General features: G+C 35.7%; 1 protein-coding gene across 6 annotated transcripts in view; it reads right to left on the bottom strand.

Moving 5' to 3' along the window:
- TSGA10 (testis specific 10) overlaps positions 1-26,422 on the bottom strand; it is a 114,409-nt gene that overhangs the window by 4,867 nt on the left and 83,120 nt on the right. For 3 of the 6 annotated variants that reach the window (XM_046663366.1, XM_046663363.1, XM_046663367.1), the window contains 2 exons: positions 15,251-15,460; positions 1,893-2,095 (listed from right to left, as the gene is read on the bottom strand). The exons of 1 other annotated variant lie outside the window; for it this stretch is intronic. In XM_046663366.1, coding sequence (XP_046519322.1) covers positions 1,893-2,095; positions 15,251-15,460 — 413 coding nt within the window. The remainder of the gene's footprint in view (positions 1-1,892; positions 2,096-15,250; positions 15,461-26,422) is intronic. 2 more of the 6 variants (XM_046663364.1, XM_046663365.1) reach the window with 1 other exon arrangement.

The raw sequence follows: 26,422 nt of genomic DNA, 5'->3' as shown, positions 1-26,422 counted from the left end.
CTTAAAACATGGCTAGGACCCCCAGAATACATCAAACCATGCTGGCAATGACTTCTCAGCTGGACCTAAGCCAAACTGTGATTTTTATGGATAGATGTATTAGTACATCGAAAATATGCCAATTTTGGATGTAGTAAATGTGCAAAGTAGCCTACTTGAAAAGGCTAAGCTGTCCTCGTCCCTTTCAATTAGTTAAACTTTCTCTATCTTAGTTTCCCTATGTTTAGATGGGGTTATATCATCTATTTACTGCAAATCTTTTCTTTTTTTTCCTTTTTGGTGAGGAAGATTGGCCCTGAGCTAACATCTGTTGTCAATCTTCCTCTTTTTGCTTAAGGAAGATTGTCACTGAGTTAACATCTGTGCCAATCTTCCTCTATTTTGTATGTGGGATGCCGCCACAGCATGGCCTGATTAGCGGTGTGTAGGTCCCTGCCTGGGATCCAAACTGCAAACCCTGGGCCACCAAAGTGGAGCCTGTGAACCCAACCACTACACCACCAGGCTGGCCCCTGCAAATCATTTTTATGAAAGTATTTTGAGGTATTATATGCAAAGTAGTACGATGAGCAAATAATCAACACACTGGAAATCACTAGTACCAGAATTAATACGGTCTGTTTGATACATATATATAAAATCAACCAAATGCTTTATATATACTAATAATGAAATTTGATATACACACTGTTGAAAACATAAAATCTCTTCAATCTAACAGGATCTTCCTTAGGGCTATGGCCTCAAACAAAGCCTTGAACACCCTGTGATAAGGCACTATCATAAAGAAGATAATGACAGAGATGAATGCTGCTTGCACAGAACATTCTATCCTCTTTGCTGCTTTTAGGACTGCGTTAGTGACTGCTGAAATCTAAAACTTGAGAGACTATGAGCGCAAAAGCTCATCATGCTTACCAGCTCTAAGTGATAGTACTTCCTAGCCAGTCTAAAACAAATGCACCCCTAAAGGAGGGAGTTTTGGCACACTTCACTAAGGCAGATTTCCACCAACTAGCTTGAGAAAGCGATCCTGTAGAAGCGGTTGGAAGAATCACAAAAGCTCAGCTGCAGCGACTGAACAGAACGACTCAGTCACAGCTGCCAGAACCTGAAAACAGTTTCTGAAGGAAGCTGGCCCTGGCTTTGCAGCCGTTGCTTTGTCAGGGGCTCCCATGAGAGACTGATTCCCGAGAATATGATTCCTATCCTGCCCCAGGTCCCATGCTCAGACAGGAGGGCAGAGCAGAGGTTGGACAAAGAAGTGACAGAGATGGGACAGATAAGAACAGAGGCTAAGGGTCCCTACCAGTTTTTGTGAAAGGTGACCAAGTTTAATAATAAAATATTCACTATCCAGGCAGGCGTTTCCATACAACCCTGCAGCCAGGGGTCTTATAGTAAGGTGCTAATGGTGCTAGGGATTCTGGAAAAAAACAGCCAAAATCAGTGCTCTGGGGGAAGTCTTCAGTTCTTCTAGGATATATGTACAGGTGCACAAGGAAACACTACGTGACAAACGGGAAGACTAGGTAGCAATACCAGCCAGGCCCATAAATTGAAAAATTCTTCTGGTTTCAGAAGGGCTTAATGTTTTTTCTAATCTGGTTATAATATTTCTTAAAGGCAATATTTTAGATCGGACATTCTATTATACCCAAAGCTCTGTTGGAAACAATCAACAGAGATGGTTAAACTTAAATTTAGATAAACATATAACAGAAATAAAGTAGTAAATCTTAAGCAAGTCACAAAATTTCTGGTCCTCAGTTTAATTAATGGCAAATTATGGGTGCTAAATTGTCTAAATTCCAGCTTTAAAATTCTACTAACCTATAGGTATCAAAAATTTAAGAAATATGAATTTGTTATTACATTGTTAACCAACTCACATTTTATTTTCTGCCAAACAAAGGTGTTCTTTAAGAAGCTGAATTTCAGATTCCTTTTCTTGAAGCGCTATCTGAGACTGATATTCTTTGTCTCGATTGGCCATCAGCAAAGCTTCTAGATTCTGCATGGAGATTCTCTCATTTGTCATCTGACTCCTGAGGAGTTCTATTTCAGAGCGAGCAGAATCTAACTCATTCTCCATCTGTACAATAACAGGAAGATATCTGTACTTATCCCCATTCATTCACTTAACTGATATATTATCAGAGCTCCATAAAAGTTTTTTGTTATAAACTGACAACCCATTTTAATTTCTTGATTAGAAATTGTGTCCTCCTTCTTATCAAAGACACATACACACCACCCTCCCCAACACACACGATCACTTTCCCCAACTCTCTGATCAGGCAGAAAATTCATTAATGTAAGTAAGACTTCTTAATTCCAAACTGCAAAAAATTTCCATTTCCAGCTGTGATATTTCTTTATGTATTTCTGCATGCCTGACATGGTGATATCCATGACTCTTGCTTTGTCCTGAGTTAGGTGACTTACAAACACCTAACTACCTTAGGGAATGTCATTGTACCCCATAGTCAAGGAAGATAAGGAGTAAGTGCACATTCCTTCTCTTGCATAAATCTGTGGAAAGCCTCATTTTTTGAAGATTATCTTGAGCCTAGAATATACTCTGTAGGTCAAATGTTTCTTCTAAAAGATGAAAACCAGACATTACTATTTAGAAAAACATTAGTCCTTATCTCATAATACACATTATAATAAATTACATATTCATTTAAAAAGTTAAATTTGAAAAGATAAAACTCTAAGAAAAGAGAATTAAATAAAAATGAAATCATTTGGAGGCCGGCCTGGTGGCATAGTGGTTACGTTCATGCGCTCTGCTTTGGCAGCCCGGGGTTCCCAGCTTCGGATCCTGGGCATGGACTTAGCATTGCTTGTCAAGGCATGTGGTGGCAGCATCCCACATAAAACAGAGGAAGACTGACACAGATGTTAGTTCAGTGACAACCTTCCTCAAGCAAAAAGAGGAAGACTGGCATCAGATGTTAGCTCAGGGCCAATCTTCCTCATAAAAAAAAAAAGAAAAGAAAGAAAGTACTTGGGGAGGGATAGGCAGGTAGGCGAGATATCTGACCATATAAAAAAGAGACACTAATGGTTAACATAAACTTAACCAAAATTTATAAGGAAACAACCAGAAGAAAATAAACTCAGTAAATAAAGAATTAATATCTTACTAATATAAGGAACTCATATAAGTCGATGAGAAATAGAAACTAATGATATGAACAGAAAATTTATAAAATACAACTAATTAGTAAACATACGGAATAGATTTGTGCTTACTAATAATCAAAGAAACATAAATTAAAACAAGATGCTATTTCTAGTCCAGGGTTTCTTAACCTTGACACTGACTTTTTGGGTTGGATAATTATTTGGTGTAGGGAGCTGTCCTATGCATTATAGGATGTTTAGCAGGAGACCTGGCCCCTATTCACTACAGGCCAGTAGCATCCCCCTACTCGAGTCATGACAATCAAAAATGTCTCCAGACATTGCAAAATGTCCACTGGGGAGCAAAATTTCTTTCAGTTGGACCACTGTTCTAGTTTATCAAATTGGCAAATTTCTTAGTGTGTGTTGATTAACATTAAAATGGGCAATGCAATCTCATATACTCTGCTGACAGGAATATAAAATGGAGCAAATAGCGATGCTGTTTTTTTGTAATAGCTTTTTCGGAATATAATTCACATGTCATACAACTCACCCATTTAAAGTGTACAATACAATGGTTTTTAGTATATTAACAGAGTTGTAGAACTTTTTCATCATCCCAAAATGAAACCCAGTACCCATTAGCAGTCATTCCCTGCACCCCCGATCCCAACCCCAGCAATCCCTAATCTAACGTCTACATGATCTACCTTATTATGGACATTTCATATAAACGGAAGCATACAATGTGTGTGTGGTCTTTTGTGACTGACTTCCTTCACTTAGCATAATGTTTTCAGGAATCATTCATGTTTTAGCAGGTATCAATAATTCATTACTTTTATTGACAAATAATATTCCCTTGCATAGATATAGGAACATCTGAGTTGTTTACACCTTCTGGCTATTACAAATAATGCTGCTAAGAACATTTGTGTACAAGTTTTCCCATGGAGCTGTTTTCATTTCTTTTTGATAAATAGGAGTGGAATTTCTGGGCTTCATGGTAATCCTATTTTTAATATTTTGAGGAACTGTCAAAATGTCTTCCAAAGTGGCCTCACTATTTTACATTCCCACCAGCAATGTATGAGGGCTTCAAATCTCTACATCTTTGCCAATACTTCTGTCTTTTTTTATTATAGCCATCCTAGTGGTTGTGAAATGGCATACTTTTGACTTGCATTTCTCCGGTTATTAATGATGTTGAGCATCTTTTCATGTGCTTGTTAGCCATTTATGTATCTTCTTCAGAGAACTGTCTACTGAGATCCTTTGCTCATTTTTTTCAGTTGGGTTATTATTAAGTTACAAGAGTTCTTTGTATATTCTAGATACAAATCTCTTATCAGATTTATGATATGAAAATTTTTTCCCATTCTGTGCATTGTCTTTTGATTTTACTGATGATATCATTTACAGCACGAAGTTTTTTATTTTGATGAAGTCCTTTTAATCTATTTTGCTTTTGTTGCTTTTTTTTTTTTTTTAAAGATTTTATTTTTTTCCTTTTTCTCCCCAAAGGCCCTGGGACATAGTTGTATATTCTTAGTTGTGGGTCCTTCTAGCTGTGGCATGTGGGATGCTGCCTCAGGGTGGCTCGATCAGCGGTGCCACGTCTGCACCCAGGATTCGAACCGACAAAACACTGGGCCGCCTGCAGCGGAGCACAAGAACTTAACCACTCGGCCAAGGGGCCAGCCCCTTGTTGCTTATGTTTTTGATGTATATCTAAGAAAGTATTATCTAATCCAAAGTCACAAAGATTTACCTTTATGTTTTCTTCTCAATAGTTTTATAATTTTAGCTCTTACATACAGGCCTATAATCCATTTTAAGTTAATTTTTGCATATGGTATGTGATAGGAATCGAACTTCATTCTTTTCCACATAGATGTTCAGTTGTCTCAGTACCATTTGTTGAAAAGGCTATTATTTTCCCCATTAAATTGTATTGAAACAAATTTTTAAAAAATCATTTGGTCACAAATGTAAGAGTTTATTTCTGGACTCTCAGTTCTGTTCCATTGAGCCATATGTTTTTCCTTATGCTATTACTACACTGTCTTAATTACTATAGTTTTGTAGCCAGTTTTGAAATTGGAAGTGTTAGTCCTCTCACTTTGTTCTTCTTTTTCAAGATTGTTTGGCCTATTCTAGGTCACTTGCACTTCCATATTAATTTTATATCATCTTGTCAATTTCTACAAAGAAGCCAGTTGGGATTCTGATAGGCATTGTATTGAACTTGTAGATCAATTTGGGGAAGTATTGCCATTTTAACAATGTTAAGTCTTCTAATCCATGAATATGAGACGTTTTTCCAGTTACATAGGTCTTCTTTAATTTCTTTGACAATGTTTTGTAGCTTTGTAAAGCACAAGTTTTGCACCTCTTTTGTTAAATTTATTCCTAAGTATTTTATTCTTTCTTGAGGCTATACTTTCTGGTGCAATTCCATTTGATGGAATTGTTTTCTTATTTTCATTTTTGGATCATTCATTGTCAATGTATAGAAATGTAACTGATTATTGCATATTGATCTTGTATCTTGCAACCTTGATAAACTCATTTATTAGTTTTAATCATTCTTTAGTAGATTCCTGAGGATTTTCTATATCCAAGATCATTAATCTGCGAATAGAGATAGTTTTATTTCTTTACCAGTCTGGATGTCTTTTATTTCTTTTTCTTGCCTGATTGCCCAGGTTAGAACCTCCAGTACAATGCTGAATAAAAGAGGTGAGACAGGCATTCTTGTCTTGTTACTGACAAGAAAGAGGAAATCATTTAGTCTTTCACTATTAAGTATGATGTTAGTTGTGGTTTTTTGTAGATGCTCTTTATCAGAGTTAGTTAGTTTTCTTCTATTGCTAGTTTATAGAATGTTTTTATCATGAAATGGTATTAGATTTTGTCAAGTGCTTTTTCTGCATCTATTGAGATGATCATTGGTTTTTGTTCTCTACTCTATTGATATGATGTATTTCATTAATTGATTTTTGGGTATTAAACCAATCTTGTATTCCTGGGATAAATCCACTTGATCATGGCATAAAAATCTGTTTTATATGTTGTTGAATTCAGTTTTCTATTAATTTCTTAAGAATTTTTCATCTAAATTCATAAGAGATATTGATCTGCAGTCTTCTTTTCTTATGATGTCTTTGGTTTTGGCATCGGGGCAATACTGGCTTCATATAAGCATTGGGAAGTGGTCTTTATTTTTGGAAGAGTTTGTGAAAACTTTGTATCAATTCATCTTTAAACATTTGGAGAATTCACAACTGGAGCCATCTGGGCCTCAATTTCTCTTTATGGAAGTTTTAAAATTACTAATTCAATCTCTTTACTTATTATGGATATATCCAGATTTTCTATTTTTCCTTGAATCAGTTTCAGTACTCTGTGTCTCTCTGGGAATGTACTGATCTCACCTAAGTTATCTAATTTTTGGCATTTATTGGCTCATAATATTCCCTTATAATCCTTTTATTTTCTGTAAGGTTGGCAGTGATGAGCCCTCTTTCATTCCTGGTTTTAGCAATTTGACATGTCTCTCTCTCTTTCTCTAGGTCATTCTAGCTAAGGTTTTGTCAATTTTGTTGATATTGTAAAAGAACGAGATTTGTTTTTTTGATATTCTCTATTGTTTTCTCATCTTGATTTCATTAATTTCTGTTCTAATCTTTATTATTTCTCTCATTCCTCTTACTTTAGGTTTACTTTGCTCCTCTTTTTCCAGGGTCCTATGTGGAAGGTTAGGTTAGTGATTTGAGGTCTTTCTTCTTTTTTAATATAGGAATTTACACCTATAAATATCCCTCTAAGTACTGTTTTAATTGGATCTTATAAGTTTTGGCACACTGTGTTTTCATTTTCATAATATCAGAGTATTTTCTTTTTCCTTTGTGATTTCTTCCCTGATTCACTGGTATTTGAGAGTGTGTTGCTCAATTTCCATGTATTTGTGAATTTCTCAAGTTTCCTTCTTTTACTGATTCCTAACAATTTCATTCTTGGGGAAGAACATATTTTGTATGATTTGAATCCTTTTAAATATATTGAGTCTTGTTTTATGGCCTAACATATCTCTACCTGAAGGGTCTTCCATGTGCAATTGAGAAGACTGTATTCCATTGTTGTTCGGTAGACTGTTTTACAGATTTCTGTTAGTCTAGTTTGATTTTAGCTTTGTTGGAGTCTTCTATCTCCTTGATGTTCTGACTAGTTGCTTTCTTTATTATTGCGAGTGGGGAATCGAAGTTTCCAACCATCATTATTGAACTATTTATTTTCACATAAATACAGAAATGTTATTCCTATATAGCTCTATTTCTTCTGCCCCTCTTTAGTGCTATTAGTATTTTATAAGTTACATCTATATATGTCACAGGTCCAGCAATATAGTGTTATAATGATTACTTTTTAATTAAAATATCTTTTAAAGACGTTGGGGCCAGCCCAATGGTATAGCGGTTAACTTCCCTGCATGCTCCACTTTGGTGGCCTTGGGTGTGCAGGTTTGGATCCCAGGTGCGGACCTATGAACCACTCATTAAGACATGCTGGCGGCATCCCACATACAAAATAGAGGACAACTGGCACAGATGTTAGCTCAGGGCCAATCTTCCTTACACATACACACAAAAATCTTTTAAAGACATTGATAGAAGAGAGCAAGCCTATATAGTCAGACTTAGTAGACAAAGAATTCAAAGCAGCTAGTTTAAATACGTTCAAAGAATGAAAGGAAATCACGTGTAAAGAGGTAAAGGAAGGTATGATGATGCTGTCTCATCAAACAGAGAATAATAATAAGGAAACAGAAATTATAAACTGTTCTCAAAGGCACTTTCTTTTGCTTGCCATTTACCTGTTGATGGGTCATACTTTCCTGTTTCTTTGAAGGTCAATTTTTTGTTGTTGTTGAAAACTAGACACTTTAGATGATATACTGTAGCAATTCTGAATTCTGATCCTTCCCACCTCAGGGCTTGTTGTGGTTCCTGTTTGTTTCTTTGTTTATCTGTCTAGACAGTTTCCATGAAGTCTATTTCCCTTGCAGTATATAGCCTCAGATGTTGCTCCTCAGGATACCTGCACAGTCACCCTAACTTCCTTTCCACTGGCATGTGCACAGTCACTCTAAACTCTCCCCCTGGAAGGCTGTCTGACTGTCCTTCTCCTTGGTCCCCCTGTTAAGTTTCTGTGAAGTTTCTACCTGGTGTATCTCTACTGGTATCACATCTAAATGTCAGCCTCCATTAATTGCTAGCTGACTGCTCTATTGATTTTGACAATGGTCTCGGGCATAAATTGCTTCACAGTCTGATCCAATGAAATTTGGGCCCCTTTTTGGGGGTAGTTTTGAGACGAGTCTTTGAGGATTGCTCTGACCCCAGGAGGGCCCTTCTTAGCTGTCACTTTCCATGGTTCTCTGCTAAACTTCGAAGTAGTCTATTGTTTTGCTTCTTGTTATCATGAAGTTACTAGTTTCCTTTGAAAAAAAAAAAGAACATTTATTGCATGACTGTTGAAATCCTTAAGATGAATTGAATGCTGCAACAGCTGCCATCTTGGATTTAGGTGTTGTTCCTTCACAGAATCCATGCCTGAATCTGTGGTATACAATTTTTCGTTGCCTCATTGGACCAGTCCCAGTGGTATTTCATCTTTTAGCCTTGGCATTCCAGTTATACTTTCTCTTCTACTTGGCAGGGTAGCCACATTTGCCACAGGTCGACTTCTGAAGGGGGCAGGCCTTAGAGCCACAACAGCGGTACAACATGTGGGTCTTATTGTGATGCTTTCCAAATGATAACATTTCCTTCATCATCTTGTTTCTGCAGCCAAGACCAAAGAGAAGGCACTTCTGCTATATTGCGCTCAGAAGCTTCTGCCCAGGGGACTACACTAGTTTCCTCTTAATTGCAAGACATCACTTTTTGAAGGCTCTCTGGCTACATATGCCAAAATTTCCACTTCTAGGAATATATCTTAAGATATAATGCAAAACGTGGTAAAAGTGCTATGCAACAAAATATTTACCATGTTGTTTTGTCCATAAATAAAAATCTTTATTGCCCAGCAAAAAGGAAATAGTGAAAGCAGAATAATCAGTTGTAATATACTGCTATTGCAAATATGCAAAAGAACACAAAAATCTGGCTAAGAAAATAAAAGATCTAGAAGAAAATGTAACAAAATGTCTATAGTAGGAGAAAGGCCCTTATTCTAGTTTTAGGTCCTGAAATCTATTGTAGTCTAAGATGATGACTACACTTTTAAAAATCCTTTGCTTCACTAAAAATTATGAGATTCTTCAAAGCACTTTTCATATTATTCCTAAGGAAATCATCCATAGCATACATATTAATTGAAGAATATTAAAGGAAGGATATTTGGAATTCATGGTCTCAAAATTTCTCTTGAGAAGAGTTAAATAATGGACAGTATACTACATTTATTTGGAAGATAGAAAACTAAGACTTGAGTGAATTGTATTGTATATGAATTATATCTCAAAAAATATATTTTTAAAAAAGAAAAGCAAAGAAAACTAAGACTGTAGAAGGTTCTAGAATTCCTTATTCTGGTGCTTTAAATCATTTACACAGGAGAATGAAGGTGGAGATATAGATCTTTTGCCCTTAACCTCTACTTTCTCATTTAAAATTATCTGAGTGATTCTAGGAATGCAAGCCTGGTTCACTATTAAAAAATCAATCAGGGGCCGGCTCCATGGTCAAGGGGTTAAGTTTGCGCACTCCGCTGCGGTGGCCCAGGGTTCGGATCCTGGGCGCAGACATGGCACCACTCGTCAGGCCACGTTGAGGCGGCGTCCCACATCCCACAACTAGAAGGACCTGCAACTATGATATACAACTGTGTACAGGGGGGTTTTGGGGAGATAAAGCAGGAAAAAAAAAAGATTGGCATCAGTTGTTAGCCCAGGTGCCAATCCTTAAAAAAAAAAAAAAAATCATATGACCAGGCTAAAGAAGAAAAATCACATGGACATATTAATTGACGCATAAAAAGCATTTGACAAAAATTCAATACCCATTCTCATTAAAAACTCAAAAATATAGGAATAGAGGGAAACTTCCTCAACTTGATAAAAAAAATCTACAAAATCCTACAGATAATAGAACACAATGATGAACAACTGAATGCTTTTCCTGTAAGATTGGGAAGAAGGCAAGGACATGTCTACTTTCAGCACTCTTATTCACGTAGCACTAAAGTACTAACCAGTGCAAAAAGACACAGAAATTGGAAAGAAAGAAATAAAACTGTCCCTATTTTCAGATAACATGATTGTCTACATTGAAAATTCCAAGGAATCTGCAGAAACACTCCTAAAACTAATAAGTAAGTTTGGCAAGGTCACAAGATATAAGATAAAGATTCCAAAAATCAATAGTGTTTCTATATACTGGCAATTAACACATTGATAACAAAATTAAAACTAGAATACCATTTACAATAGCTCAAAAAAAGAAGAGAGACTTTGTATTCTGTAGGTGTAAATCTAACAAAACATGTATAGAACTTACATGCTGAAAACTACACAAACCTAACAAAAAAAATCAAAGAAGATCTAAATAAGATATACCATGTTCATGAATTAGAAGCCTCAGCATAGTAAAGATGTCAATTCTTCCGAAATTGACATACAGGTTTAATGCAATTCCTATCAATAACCCAAAAAGATTTTTTGCACGTACAGACAGATTATTCTAAAATTTATATGTAAAAGCAAAGAGACTGGAATAGCCAAAACAATTTTGAAAAAGCAGAATAAAGTGGATGGAATCAGTCTACCTGATTTAAAGATTTATTATGTAGCTACAGTAAATCAAGAGTACGTGGTTTTGGTGGATAGACAGACACAAAGATCGATGTAAAAGAATAGAAAACCAAGAAATAGACCCACTCAAATATATCCAACTGATTTTTCACAAAGGTACAAAATCAATTGAGTGGAGGAGAGATAGCTTTTTCAACAAATGATACTAGAGCAATTGGACACCCATAGGCAAAAAATAAAGCTTTATGTAAAGCTCATACCTAATGCAGAAATTAATTCAAAATGGATTATGGAATTAAACGTGAAACATAAAGCTATGAAATATTTAGAACAAAACCTAGGGAAAATCTTTGGGATTTAGAGCTATACACAGAATTCTTAGATTTAAAACCAAAAGCACAATCCACAAAAGGAAAATTGAGAAATTGCACTTCATCAAAATTTAAAACTTTTGCTCTGAAAAAGTTCCTGACAAGAGGATGAAAACACAAATTATATAGTGGCAGAAAATATTTGCAAGCCACATATTTGATAAAGGACTAGTATCTGAATATATAAAACATTCTCAATACTCAACATTGAAAAAGCAAACAATCCAATGAGAATATGGAAAAAAGACACAAAGATACATTTAATCGAAGAAGATATACAGATGGCAAATAAGCACACAAAAATATGTTCAACTTTATTATTCATTAGGGAAATGCAACTAGACCACGATATAGCACTACACTTATATCAGAATGGCTAAAATAAAAAATAGTGACAACACCAAATGCTGACAAGGACGTGGAAAAACTGGATCTTTCATACACCATTGGAGGGAATGCAAAATGGTACAGACACTTGGGAAAACAGTTTGGCATTTTCTTAAAAAACTAATCATGCAACTACCACATGACCCAAAAACTGCATTCCTGGGCATTTACAGAGAAATGAAGACTTATGTTCAGACAAAAGCCTGTACGCAAATGTTTACAATAGCTGTATTTGTAATATTAAAAAAACTGGAAATAACCCAGATGACCTTCAATGGATGAATGGTTAAACAAGCTGTGTTAAACCAATAGCACGGAATACTACTCAGCAATGTAAAGGAATGAACTACTAATACAGGCAACAATATGGATGAATCTCCAGAGAATTACACTGAGTGAAAAAGTCGAATCCTAAAAGGTTACATTCAGTATGATTCTATTAATATAACATTCTTGAAGTGACAAAATTATAGAAATGAAGAACAGATTGGTGGTTGCCAGGGGGTAAGGAGGGGTTGGGGATAGGAGGGAAGTAGATAGGGCTACACAAGGGCAATATGATGGATCCTGTGATAGAAATGTCCCATATCTTGCCTGAACCACTATCAATATTCTGGTTGTGATATTATACTATAATTTTGCAAGAAGTTACCATTGGGAGGTACCAGGTAAAGGACACACAGGATTTCTTTGTATTATATACTACAATTGCATGTGAATCTACAATTATCTAAAAAAAAAAAGGTTTAATTTAGAAAAAATTATTTGAGTGTCTCCTGTATGCAGAGTACAGTTGAACAAATACAAAGATACAAATTCCTTGCACTTGAAATTACAGCTTATCATGGGGATAAATATATAAACATAAATAACTGAATTCCAAAGCTAAAAACAATTTATGTCAGGAGTATTTTAAAATATCATGAGAATTAGCCTGACCATTTCACACTCATTTGGATAACTATTAACAAACAAAGAAAAACTAGGGGCAGGCCTGGTGGCATAGTGGTTAAGTTCATGTGCTCCGCTTTGGTGGCCCAATGTTCGCAGTTTGGGATACTGGGCACGGACCTACACACCAGTCATCAAGCCATGCTGTGGCAGCATCCCATATACAAAATAGAGGAAGACTTGCACAGATATTAGCTCAGGGACAATCTTCCTCAAACAAAAAGAGGAAGATTAGCAACAGATGTTAGCCCAGGGCCAATTTTCCTCTCCAAAAAGAAAGAAAAGAAAAAACTGAAACTAAAAAATAATTGTTGGCAAAGATGTGGAGAAATTAGAACTCTTGTGCATTGTTGGTGGGAATGTAAAATGGTATGGACACTGTGGAAAATAGTATGGAGTTTCCTAAAAAAATAAAAAAATAGAATTATCATATGATCCAGAAATCCAACTTCTGGGTATAGGCCCCACAGAATTGAAAGCAGGGTCTTGAAGAGATATTTGTACACCCACGTTCATAGTAAACATGATAGCAGAGTGTCCATCAACTGACGAATGGATAAGCAAAATGTGGTCTATACATACAATGGACTATTAGCCTTAAAAAGGAAAGAAATTCTGGGGCTGGCCCCGTGGCCGAGTGGTTAAGTTCGCGCGCTCCGCTGCAGGCGGCCCAGTGTTTCGTTGGTTTGAATCCTGGGCGCGGACATGGCACTGCTCGTCAGACCACGCTGAGGCAGCGTCCCACATACCACAACTAGAAGAACCCACAACGAAGAATACACAACTATGTACCGGGGGGCTTTGGGGAGAAAAAGGAAAAAATAAAATCTTTAAAAAAATAAAATAAAAAAAAAAAAAGGAAAGAAATTCTGCAATATGCTACAACATGGATGTACCTTGAAGACATTATGATAAGCCAAGTAAGCCAGTCACAAAAAGACAAATACTGTATGATTCCACTTATAGGAGGTACTAAGAGTTGTCAAAATCATAGCAACAGAAAATATAATGGTGGTAGCCAGGGGCTGGGGGGGAGGGAAGAACGGAGAGTTATTGTTTCACAGGCATAGAGTTTCAAACTTACAAGATGAAAAGAGTCATGGGCATGGATGGCAGTGATGGCTGCACAACAATGTGAATGTATTTAATACCAGTGAACCGTACACTTAAAAATGGCTAAGATGGGAAAAGTTATGTTACATGTATTTTAACACAATAAAAGAAAAAAATACTATGAGAATAGTAAATAAGCTATAAAAAATGGAGTAAACATCCTTAAAATATTAAAAAATTAATATAAATCATTACCAACTTCATATATAGTTCTACTGCTAAGGGTAACGATTTTAAAGCTTAAAGATTACTGGAATATAGCATACTTCATCACAGTGCATTATTATTTTAATAAGCTTTGGGATAACATTTTCTGGCATTTCATCTTTATATTGTTTCAACTGTTATAATAACATGCATTACTTTCCCAATTTGAAACCACCAAGTAAAAAATGTTTAAAAAAAAATAAGGACATATTGTTTGAATTTTTACAGTGAGTATCTATTTACGAGTTACTTTCATCATTAAAAAGTTCTTGCTCAAACAGAAAACAATTTAGGGAAGAGTCTGAGAATTCTGCCATATATCACCTTTTTAATAAAATATAGTGGATTCCTACAGAAACCAACCAGACACATGATATTCATATGTATCATACCCTCCTAACAAACAGTAGACTAACAAAATAAGAAGTTCAACAGGTTTTGGTAATAACAGAAATCTAAACATGACCAAAATTTGTTGATATTTCAATTATAACTACGCACTTTATACACATTTCCCTTTAGGATCGGGGCTCCATCTATCTTTCCAAATGCATCTTCAGCCACTTTCACCCATGCATGTTCACTGGCCATTGCAAATTACCTACACTGACTCAAGAATTCATTATACCTCCATACCATTGCCTGTGCTGTTGTTCCCTAGGAATGGAGTGCCTCATCTTTTCGGAGCTCAGTAGTACCTCCTTGTGAACTCCTCCCCGACACACATAGACTGAATAGGAATTTCCTCTCTAAAACCTTGACTATTTCTTATTAGAATAACATTCATCCCAAATTATTTGTATGTCAATACTGGGAGGTCCTGGAGGGCAGGGGCCTGTATCTTTTCAATGCTATATTCACAGTGACAAGAACAATGCCAGGCACACACTAGATACAATCAAATAAATTACAGTTTAAAAGAACCCAGTAATTACTAAATAAATTTAGCTTAAAAGAATATCGTTAAAATTATAATTTAGCTGGGTAAACCTCAACCTCATGGTTCTTTGCTGATTGCTACATCAATGTGTTTTACAATTCTTCTGGCTAAAAGTAAATGCAAATTACATACTCAAAGGAAGAGTTTCTGTTATGTTCTTGGGTTGTTTGGAACATAGTGGTCATAAATTAATATCTCAGACTTTGAAAATAAAATCTAAAGTTGAAAGATTGATGTAATATTTTATAAAAAAAGAATTTATTTTCCTAAAGTTGTAATTTTATAATAGTAATATTAAAAGTACCATTTAAAAAATGTATTACATACCATTTCTATTTCTTGATCTTTAGCAACCAGCTGTCGATTAAGAAGTTCTTTGCTTGAGTCAAGTTTAATACAAAGTTCCCTTGTAGAAGACAAATCTGCAAGGGCAGACACTTTTTCAAACTGAACCTTCTGAAGCTCCTCTTCCATCTTTACAACAGACTTATGTAAAGTAGAAATCTGGGACTTGTAAGACCTTTCTGCATTTAAGTGCTGCAAGGACAAAATTTTATATATATACATATATATATATATACACACATCTACATATATGTACACATATATACATATATATATACAAATATATATATATACATTTTGTAACTTAAAAAACTACAACATGGAAAACAAAGTGGGGCAAATCTTTTAATGATAGTACACTTAGATTATAAGGAACTTTAGATATAGGTGGTAACAATATGTACAAAAAACTCTGGGAAAGATAAATTTGGGTTTCAGATTTCTATACATAAAGTCCATGAGTAAGGTGGTCAACTGGTCATTGTTTTAAATGTACTTAGAAAACAACTTTCCCATTTAAAAATCTCAGCCCCAAAGCTACTTGAGATATACATGTTTGGTCTATAGTTCTGTCTATATTTGTCACAGTTTCAATTATTCTATAATATAAATATTATTGCTGTTAAAGACAAAACATGTGTCACTGTTTCATTCACAAATATCCATTTTCCAATTCTTGAATTGCATGTTGATATTGATCATAATATCATATAATGAGGACTGATAACTCTCTAGCACTTATTAATACCTCTAGGTAAAAGGATTCTGGGAAAATATAAATTAAGACTACATCCACATTATGGGAAATAAGAGCACATTTAAAAAACTGTAATATGAGATACAAGTTATATAAATGCTTTCAAACATTCAAGATAATTCTGCCTCCCCTTTTTTTCAGAAAAAATGTCTTACGTAAGTACACTGCCACCTACAGAGAAGTACTTGCTATTACGTGAAGCTAACAGAACTGAGAGGCAAATAAAGAAATTTTTCTGCTTTTACAAGTACAAAGCACAAAACAATTGCTCATGGAATAAGTTATTTGGCTACAATTCACTCCTACCTTTTTTCTTCCCTTCCTTCCTTATTCACTCCTACCTTTTTTCTTCCCTTCCTTCCTTATTCACTCTATTTCTTACTTATTCTTCAAACAACCTTCTATCCATTCATCTACTCACATGTCTATCCACCCATTACATATTTATTGAGTATATTCTACATTCTAGTCAATGTGCCTAGATGCATATCCAACGCACCTGTAAGCAAAATAGTCTCTGTTCTCATGAAACTTACAGATTATGGGGGAGTCATGCATAGATCAAATACTCACACAGATGAATAAGTATAAATACATATTAAGCAAATACTTCTAGAGAAAAAAGTGTACAACAAAGGAAAGTGACCTAGACGGGCAGGGTCAGGGAAGTCAGGAAAGGCTTCCCTGAGTAAAGGATCCTAGAGCTGAGATCTGTAAGGTGAGTAGATATAGAGTGTGTTGTGGGAGCAGCATTTCAAATCAAAGGAATGCTAAGTGCAAAGGCCCTGGAGGGAGTGTGTGGAGGAAGTGAAATGACATGCTCCAAGAACAGAGAGAAGGCTAGTATGGCTGGAGCTCAGATAGCACAGGGAAGAGTGATAGGAGACACAGTCAAAAAGGTTTACAAAATTCACAAGACACAGCCTACTAAATTGGGTTAAAATTTAAGTTTTTATCCATTGAAACGTCTTAAAGAGAGAGGTGATGCAATGAGTTTTGTGTTTTGGAAAGATCACTCTGGATGTTTCAAGTTCTAGTAAGATAGTTGACTAAGCTAAGAGGAAAACCTTCTGGATAAAATAGAACAAAAAAGATATTTTTGCAATTCATAGCTGAGTTTTCAGGGAAGAAAGAGAAATTCTCACATGCCCAAAACAAAGAGAAAACAAAGCCAGAGCAGTAAGTAAATGAGCAGGCCTAAGGCTAAGAGTTAGGGGTAGGAAGACTCAGTAACAGTAACTGGCTTATGGTTCAACATTCAAGCAAGGGTAGGAGACAAGAATTTAGGACTAATGGAGAGCTGGAACTGAGACTATAATCTGGAACCCTTAAAAGGAGGCTCCAGAAGAAAAAATCCACTCAACCTCACAGAGAAACAACCAAAAGTTTATCTTGACCTAGTTTTTGAATAGGGAAAAAAATGTCTTCTGTAAGAAACGGAAATGTTAGGTCTGACTTCACTCAATTTTGGAGTCTCACTTTACACTACCTATCCCCAACTGTAAACTTTAACATAAAGTTTGTCCCATGCAAATGATAATCCAGAATCCCTTTATAGAAGCAAACCCATCTCCCTAGCCATACAAGATTCTAGGGAGGGGGAAAAGTCTCGCTTAAGAGGAGCATACAATCAAACACAGGAGGACACAATCCATCATGAGTGAGAGTCAGAGCAACATAACACATAGTAGGTTCAGACTTCTAGAACTTCAAATTATTGAACAAAATATTTTAGAAGGCATGGGAAAATATACTTAAAAAATTTAAAGACATTTAAAAAATTGAAAAGAAAAGAATACAACATAAAAAAATAGGCACATTTGAAGAAGAATCAAACAGAACTTCTGGAAAGAAAGGAAAAGTAGTCAAGAAAGTGAAAATTTTAATGAATGCATCAAAGAATAGACTAATACAGCTGAAAAGGGAAGAATGAACTAGAGGACAGATCACAGCATAGAGAGATAAACATATGGAAACTATGCTACGAAGATTAATAAATATTTAGACTAGAAGATTCAAAAAGCATATTATAAAAGTTGAGGGAGACAGTAGAGTGAATTTGGAGGCAGTAATACTCAAAGAAATAACATCTGAGAATTTTCCAAAATTAATAAAAGGCATGATTACTCAGACTGAAAAAGTACAACAAAACAAACCCCCCTCCCAATAAATCCATACCTAGACACATAATAGTGACACTACAAACAAGGAGAACAAGAAGACTTTAAAAGGAACCAATGACAAAAGATAGACTTATAAAGAATGATAATTAGAATGAGAAAAGATTTCTCAAAAAAAAGAGGCAACAATTATTTTTAAAGTTATCAAGGGAAAATAACTCTCAATGTACAATTCCATACTCAGCTAAACTAACGTTCAAAAATGAAAGTAAAATAAAGCCATTTTCACATAAAGGCTGAGAAAATTAACTCACAGATCAAAGAAAGGAAGTAATTTGAAGAAAAGAAATTGAATTTAGAAGAAAGAAATAGAATGCCAAAAGTAATGATGATTGAAGAAGTTCATAAACATAGGGGTGGATACAAATAAGTATTGACTGAAAGAATAAGAATAGTAATGATTTATTTTTAAGGACATAAAAAAACCAAGGTGGAACTAAAATAGTACACAATAATATTCCAAAAGATTGGTGTGTGTGTGTGACAGAAAGAGAGAGAATGAGAGAGGGCACACATGCACTACTAAGCAGTGTTGGGCTCAGTATTCAAATATTCTTAGGACCATGTATCGTTTAGGAGGAGGGTTGGAGATACTAACAATAGACTTTGTTAAATATGCATATTACAATTTTAACTACTAAAATAGTAGATTGAAAAAAATAACTTCCAGACCAATGAAAAGCGGGGGTAGGAAGTGTGTAAATAAAACAAAGACATAGACAAATAAAAAGAAAGAAATAAACATAAAAGAATCACAAGTAGAAAGTACAAAATAAATCAGTAATAGTAAACCTAAATGTGCCAGTAATTCAAATAAATACAAATGGATTAAACTTATCAGTTAATAGAAAGATATTCTCAGATTGAATTTTTTAAAAAATCAAGCTATATGATATTTATTAGAGTCAAACAGTTGAAAAGAATTTTAAAAAGATATATAATACTTCTGTTTCCAGCTATGATAAGATAAGTGGCACTGAACTTATCCTCCCACTGTTAACAACGAGAAAACTAGTTTAAAAAAAATAAATAATTGCTTCCAAACATAGGACAACAGGCAGCACAGAACTGTGATCTCTGATAGAAGGAAAACAAACAAGGTGAGCCCTATGATCATCCCACTTTCTGTCTGGAGACATTTTCCAGTCTGTGGCTCAGGGAAAGAAACTTCAATCACAGCATGGTTGTTTGGCTGAGTTGAGGAGACAGAAAAAAGCACCTGAAATGTGTGAGGGCAGGGTTCCAGAAACAAGGGATCTACACAAAAAAGATATCCAGAAATTTGCCTAGGAGTCTCCTTGAGTCTGTTGTTGAACACTGAGCCATGAAAATATAGAGTGAAACTCTAGAAGCCTTGGAAAGAACAACTAGAGAGCTCTAAAGTAAACAATTCTAAGCTGATACATGGTTGAGAGATATCAAAGTTTGAACCTGCCAAAGTGAAGAGTCCTTAATGAACATGCTGGGCTGAGCATTTAATAGAGAATCCAGAAGGACTGCACCTCAGTGGTAGGGCTAAACTAGGATTAAAGAAAAGACTACTTTAGATCTGTTCTAGAAAAGCTTAAAAACAATCTTGAAAGTATCAGTTGATCTGCAAGTAATTTAACAACCTGCCAGAACAAATCCAACACTCTTGAAGGAAGACAACAAAATCCAATGTTCAACAAAGTAAAATTCACAATGTCCAGCATCCAATTAAAAAATACCGGACATGTAAAGATGCAGGAAAATGTGACCCAAAAGCAGGATAAAAATCAGTTGATGTAAATAAATGCAAAAATGACAAAGATGATAGTATTAGTAGACAAGGGCTTTAAAATAGCTATTACCCAGACAAGAAGGAGTAACAAGGTCTGAATTACCACGTTGCCACAAACAAGTAGGAAGATGGACAAAACATAGGAGTGAAAAACCTATTTCCAGACAATGGATAGCAGGTAGCAGAGAATTATGATCTCTGAGGGAAAGAAAACAAACAAGGTGAACCCTATGGTTGCCACAGCATCCTGCCTAGAGGTGAATTCTGGACTGTGATGCAGGAAAAATGAACCAAAATACAGTCCAGTGATCTTACTGAGTTCAAAAGATAAAGATCAGGGTTCAGGGAAGTTGAAGTGGCTAGAACTTGTGGAGCAGAGCATCAGAGGAAGAGAGTTATGCAGAGAAGGAGTTCCAGAAATCTGCATATGCACAAGTGAAACTCCATGAGGTGAGGCAAAAAACAACTTCCTAGGAAAGAACAATTACCAAAAAACTTGTGAGCCAAACAATTCCCACAGCTCATATAGGACCAGGAATCACTCAAAATCTCATCAGCCAGAGTGGAGACACTTCAACACTTCATTGACTATACAAGCAATCAATAGAGACCCAAGAAGGGTCACATCTTAGAAGTGGGGATAAAGTAGCCCTAGAATAAAGACTAGTCTAGAGCTCTCCTAAAGAGCTTATAAACAATCCTTGAAAAGATAAAGTGAATGTCAATTAACTTAACAGTTTGACAAAATAAACCTGATATTTTTAAAATCGAGCTCTCAACAATGTAAAATTAACAATGTCTAGAATACAATCAGAACTTACTGACTGGGCCCAGAAATAGGAATATGAGACCCATAATTAAGAGAAACGTCAGTCAATAGACACAGAATCAAATGTGGCAGAGATGATGGAATTAGCAAACAAGGACACTAAAACAGCTATTATAAATGTGCTCAATATGCTCAAGGATTTAAAGGGAAAAACAAAAACGATTAGAAGAAAAGTGAAAAACATTCAAAGAACCAAACAGAAGTTTTGGAGATGAAAATATAATCTTTGAAATAAGAATTTCACTGAATGGAATTAACAGATGAGCTATATCAGAAGAAAAGATCAGCAAATATGAAGACACAAAAAAAGCAACAATGTAAAATAAAGCAAAACCAGGAAAAGACTGGGAAAAAATGTATAGAATCTTAACGATCTGTGGAACAATACTAAGAGGTCTAATATACTTTAAATTGGAGTTCCAAAAGAAAAAGGGGAGGAGAGAACAACAAATATTTGGAGAAATAATGGCCAAATATTTTCTGAATTTGGTGAAATTTATAATCTCAAGGAATCTTGAGTGTTATAAACACAAGGAAAACAACATCAATACCAACTGCTGGAAGTCCAATTGCTGGAAACCAGTGATAAAAACATTAAAAACAGCCAGAGTCAAAAAAGAAACATATTTAGAGAAATAAAGATAAGCTTGACCTCAGACTTCTCTCCAGAAACTACATAAGCCAGAATACAATGAAAAAACATTGCTAAAATGCTGAAAGAAAAAATACCTACCAACTTAGAATTCTATGGCCAGCAAAAATGTTCTTCATAAATGAAGGTGAAATAAACACTTTTTAAAACAAACAAGACCTGAGAGAATTTGATGCCAAGAGAACTGTGCTTGAAGAAATTTTTAAAGGAAATTATTCTAGCAAAAAGAGCAAGCTGGTGGACAAAAATTTGGATGCACCCAAAGGAATGAAGAGCATTAGAGATAGTAAATATGTGGGTGAAAGAAAAAAAGTCTTTCATTCACCTCATAGTCTTTAAAGATAACTGTTTAAAGTAAAAATAATAACAATGCACTATGGGGTTTACTATATATGTAGAAGTAAAATGTAAGAACAGTAGAATAAAGCATGGGAGGGAGGAAATAAAAGCATACTATGAGGTAATATATTATTTGAAGGTATGATAATTAAAATATGCATGGTTTATATTCTAGAGCAATCAGTAAAAAAAAAAAAGTAATGATGTATAGCTTATATGACCACAACAGAGAGAGAGAATGGAATACTAAAAAATGCTCAATATAGACTGGTGACATCAGCATCATGGTGGAGTGAGCTCTTCCTTTAGTCTCTCCTCACTAAGATACAATGTAAAGGACATTCATAAATCAACAGAGGACATTCACACAACACAATAGACATGTGAGAGACTCCTACAACCATACAACTGAAGGTGGGGATGCTGGTCCCGCCTCCCCCCACCAGGAGGCAGTGGAAGGAGGTAAGGAGATCCTCCTCCCTCCTAAGCAGCAGCGATCTAGAGCTTGGGACCACATGCAGTGGGTGGCATGCAACACTGAGAGGAGAAGGGGAAAAAGGCAGCCCTCCATGGGAATGCTTACACTCTTGGAGTTGCCTTCCAGCTTGTGGGAATGCTCTACATGGAGGCAGCTAAGCACTCACAGGGGTGTCCACAACAAACCTAGTAGCCCAGGCGGGCAGCCTGTGACTGCAGAGCAGGGGTGTGTGGGATCACGCACATGAGAGAAAGTGCCCCTCTCCCACCTCCCAGCTGGCACACCAGCTTGGCCAGTCAGCCAGAACAGGGGACCCCTGGCAGAGCACCTGTGCATACATGTGCAAAGCAGCACCGGATAGCAGGAAAATGCAGACAGGCCCTGTCGACACAGCTTCCAATAGAAAGGCACATCTGTCAGGGGTCACAGGGGGCTCAGAAAACACAGTTCCTGCACTGCCCAGTGGTGGCAAGTGGAATCTGCAACCAGATACTAACACTATGCAACAGCAAAAGTCTACTCCATCAAATAGCATGGAGAGGTATATTAACATTCCAGACCTGAAGGAAAATGACAAGAACCCAGAAACCAATCCTTAAGTCACAGAAATTTATAATCTAAATGACAAAGAATTCAAAATAGTTATCATAAAGAAACTCAATAAGTTTACAAGAAAAGTCAGAAAGACAGTTCAATGATCTCAGGAATAAAATTAATGAACAGAGAGAATTCTTCACAAAAGGGATTGAAACTATAAAAAAAATCAGAAATGTTGGAGATGAAAAACACAATGGATGACATAAAGAAAAATCTGAAGACCTTAAAAAATAGAGCTGATTCTATGGAGGACATAATCAGTAATTTAGAGTACAGAAATATAGAAATGCTGCAGATGGAGGAGGAGAGAGAACAAAGACTAAAAAGAAATGAAGGAACTCTCCAAGAAATATCCAACTCAATTAGGAAATGCAACATAAGGGTCATAGGTATTCCAGAAGGAGTAAAGAGGGAAAAATGATCAGAAGGCCTGTTCGAAGAAATAATAGCTGAGAACTTGCCAAACCTGGGGAAGCAGCTGGAATTACAAGTAAAAGAAACTAATAGAACTCCTAATCACATCAGTGTAAAAAGACCTTCTCCAAGGCATATATTAGTAGAACTGGCAAAAGTCAATGACAAATCAAAAATATTAAGGGCAGCAAGGCAGAAGAAAATAACCTACAAGGGAACCCCTATCAGCCTTTCATTGGATTTCTCAGCAGAAACCTTACAGACTAGGAGAGAGTGGAATGATATATTCAAAATTCTGACAGACAAAAACTTTCATCCAAGAATACTCTATCCAGTGAAACAATCCTTCAGATATGATGGAGAAATAAAAACTTTCCCAGATAAACAAAAGCTGAGGGAGTTCACTGCCACAAGACACCCCCCCCCCCCCCCCCCGCCCCACACACACACACACAGGAAATGATCAAGAAGGCCCTCATACCTGAAAAAAAAAAAAGCGTTTACAAAGCTTTGAGCAAGAAGATAGAGAAAATCAGAAAATGCAGCTCTCTATCAGAACAGGTTAGCAAACACTTAATTATAACATTAAAGATAAAGGGAAGGAAAGCATCAAAAATAACTGTAATCACTTCATTTTAATCATAAACTCACAAGACAAAGCAGAATAAGTTGTGACAACAATAACATGGAGAAGAGGAAAGGGATGGCATCTGCTTAGACTAAGGCAATAAGAGGCTATCAGAAAACGGATTATCTCATCTATGAGATCTTTTATACAAACCTCACAGTAATCACTAAACAAAAAATCAAAATAGAGACACAAATGCCAAATAAAGAGAAATCAGAGAAAACCATCAAAGAGAAACACCAAACTGACCTGGTAGTCAGAAATACATGGGACGAGAAACAAGGGAAATATAGAACAACAGGAAAACAAGTGATAAAATGGCAGTATTAAGCCCTCATAAATCAATAATCACTCTAAATGTAAATGGATTGAATTCTCCAATCAAAAGACAGAGTGGCTTGATGGATTGAAAAACAAGACCCAACAAGGTGCTGCCTCCCAGAAACACATCTCAGCTCTAAACACAAACATAGGCTCAGGGTGAAGAGAGAGAAGACAATACTTCAAACTAAGGGCCAACAAAAGAAAGCAGGAGTTGCCATACTTATACCAGACAAAGTAGACATCAAGATAAAAGAGGCAATGAGAGACAAAGAGGGGCAGTATATAATGATAAAAGGGACACTCCACCAAGAACATAACACATAAACATATATGTACCTAACACAGGAGCACCAAAGTACATAAAGCAACTATTAACACACCTAAAAGGAGAAATTAACAGCAACACAATAATAGTAGGGGACCTCACCATCCCACTAACATCAATGGATAGATCATCCAGACAGAAAGTCAACAAGTGGAATTGAATGAAAAACTAGACCAGATGGACTTAATAGATATATATATAGATCACTCCACCCAAAATCAGCACGATACACATTCTTCTCAAATGCACTTGGAACATTCTCAAATACAGACCATATATTGGGAAACAAGGCAAATCTCAATAAATTTAAGAAGACTGAAATCATTTCAAGCATATTTTCCAACCATTAAGCTATGAAACTAGAAATCAACTACAAGAAAAAAGTGATAAATATGTGGAGAGTAAACAACATGCTACAGAACAACCAATGGATCAATGAAGAAATTAAAAGAAGAAATCAAAACATATCTGGAGACAAATGAAAACGAAAACATACCATAACAACTCATGGCATGCAGCAAAAAGGGTCCTAAGGGAGAAATCCATAGCAATACAGGCCCACTTTAACAAAGAAGAAAAATCTCAAATAAGCAATATTAAACTACACCTAAAAGAACTAGAGAAAGAAGAATAAACAAAGGCCAAAGTCAGTGGAAGGAGGGAAATAATAAAAATTAGAGCAGAAACAAATGAAATAGAAACCAAAAAACAGTAGGAAGGATCAATGAAACTAAGAGCTGGTTCTTTGAGAAGATAAACAAAATTGACAAACCTTTAGCCAGACCCACTAAGAAAAAAAGAAAGAAGGCTCAAATAAATAAAATTAGAAATGAAAGAGGAGCAACAGATACCACAGAATACAAATGATTATAAGAGAATACTATGAAAAACTATATGCCAACAAATTGGACAACTAGATGAAATGGATAAATTCTCAGACTCATACCACCTCCCAAAACTGAATCAAGAAGAAGCAGAGAATCTGAATATACTAATACAAGAGAGTGAAACAGTAATCAAAATTCTCCCAAAAAACAAAAGTCCAGGACCAGATACCTTCCCTAAAGAATTCTACCAAACATTCAAAGAAGATTTAATACTTATCCTTCTCAAACTATTCCAAGAAATTGAAGACAGAACACTTTCTAACTCATTCTATGAGGCCAACATCACCCTGATCCCAAAGCCAGACACAGACAACACAAAGGAAAATTATAGGCCAATATTGCTGATGAACATAGATGCAAAGATCCTCAACAAAATACTGGCAAACTGAATACAGCAATATTTTAAAAGGATCATACACTATGATCACATGAGATTATTCCAGAGATGCAGGGATGGTTTAATATCTGCAAAATCAACGTGATAAACCACATTAACAAAATGAAGAATAAAAATCACATGATCATCTCAACAGATGCTGAGAAAGCATTTGACGAGACACAGCATCCATTTATGATCAAAACTCTGAATAACATGGGTATAGAGAAGGAAAGTACCTCAACATAATAAAGGCCATATATGACAAACCCACAGCTAATATTCTCAATGGAGAAAAACTGAAAGCTATCCCTCTAAGAACAGGAACCAGACAAGGATGCCCACTTTCACCACTCTTATTTAACATAGTATTGGAAGTCCTAGCCAGAGCAATCAGGAAGGAAAAAGAAATAAAAGGGATCAAAATTGGAAAGGAAGAAGTGAAACTGTCACTATTTGCAGATGACAAGGCATTTTTTTTAAGCTTTCAGATGTACATTGTAATATATTCCAAATTCTGTGCAGATTACATCATGTTCACCACCCAAAAACTAATTATAATCCATCACCACACTTGTGAGCCTAATCACCCCTTTTGCCCTCCCT

This window comes from Equus quagga, chromosome 5, assembly GCF_021613505.1.
Source record: "Equus quagga isolate Etosha38 chromosome 5, UCLA_HA_Equagga_1.0, whole genome shotgun sequence".
Classification (NCBI taxonomy): Eukaryota; Metazoa; Chordata; class Mammalia; order Perissodactyla; family Equidae; genus Equus; species Equus quagga.
The sequence above is the reverse complement of the archived record's forward strand: the minus strand, read 5'-3'. Positions and strand labels throughout refer to the sequence as shown.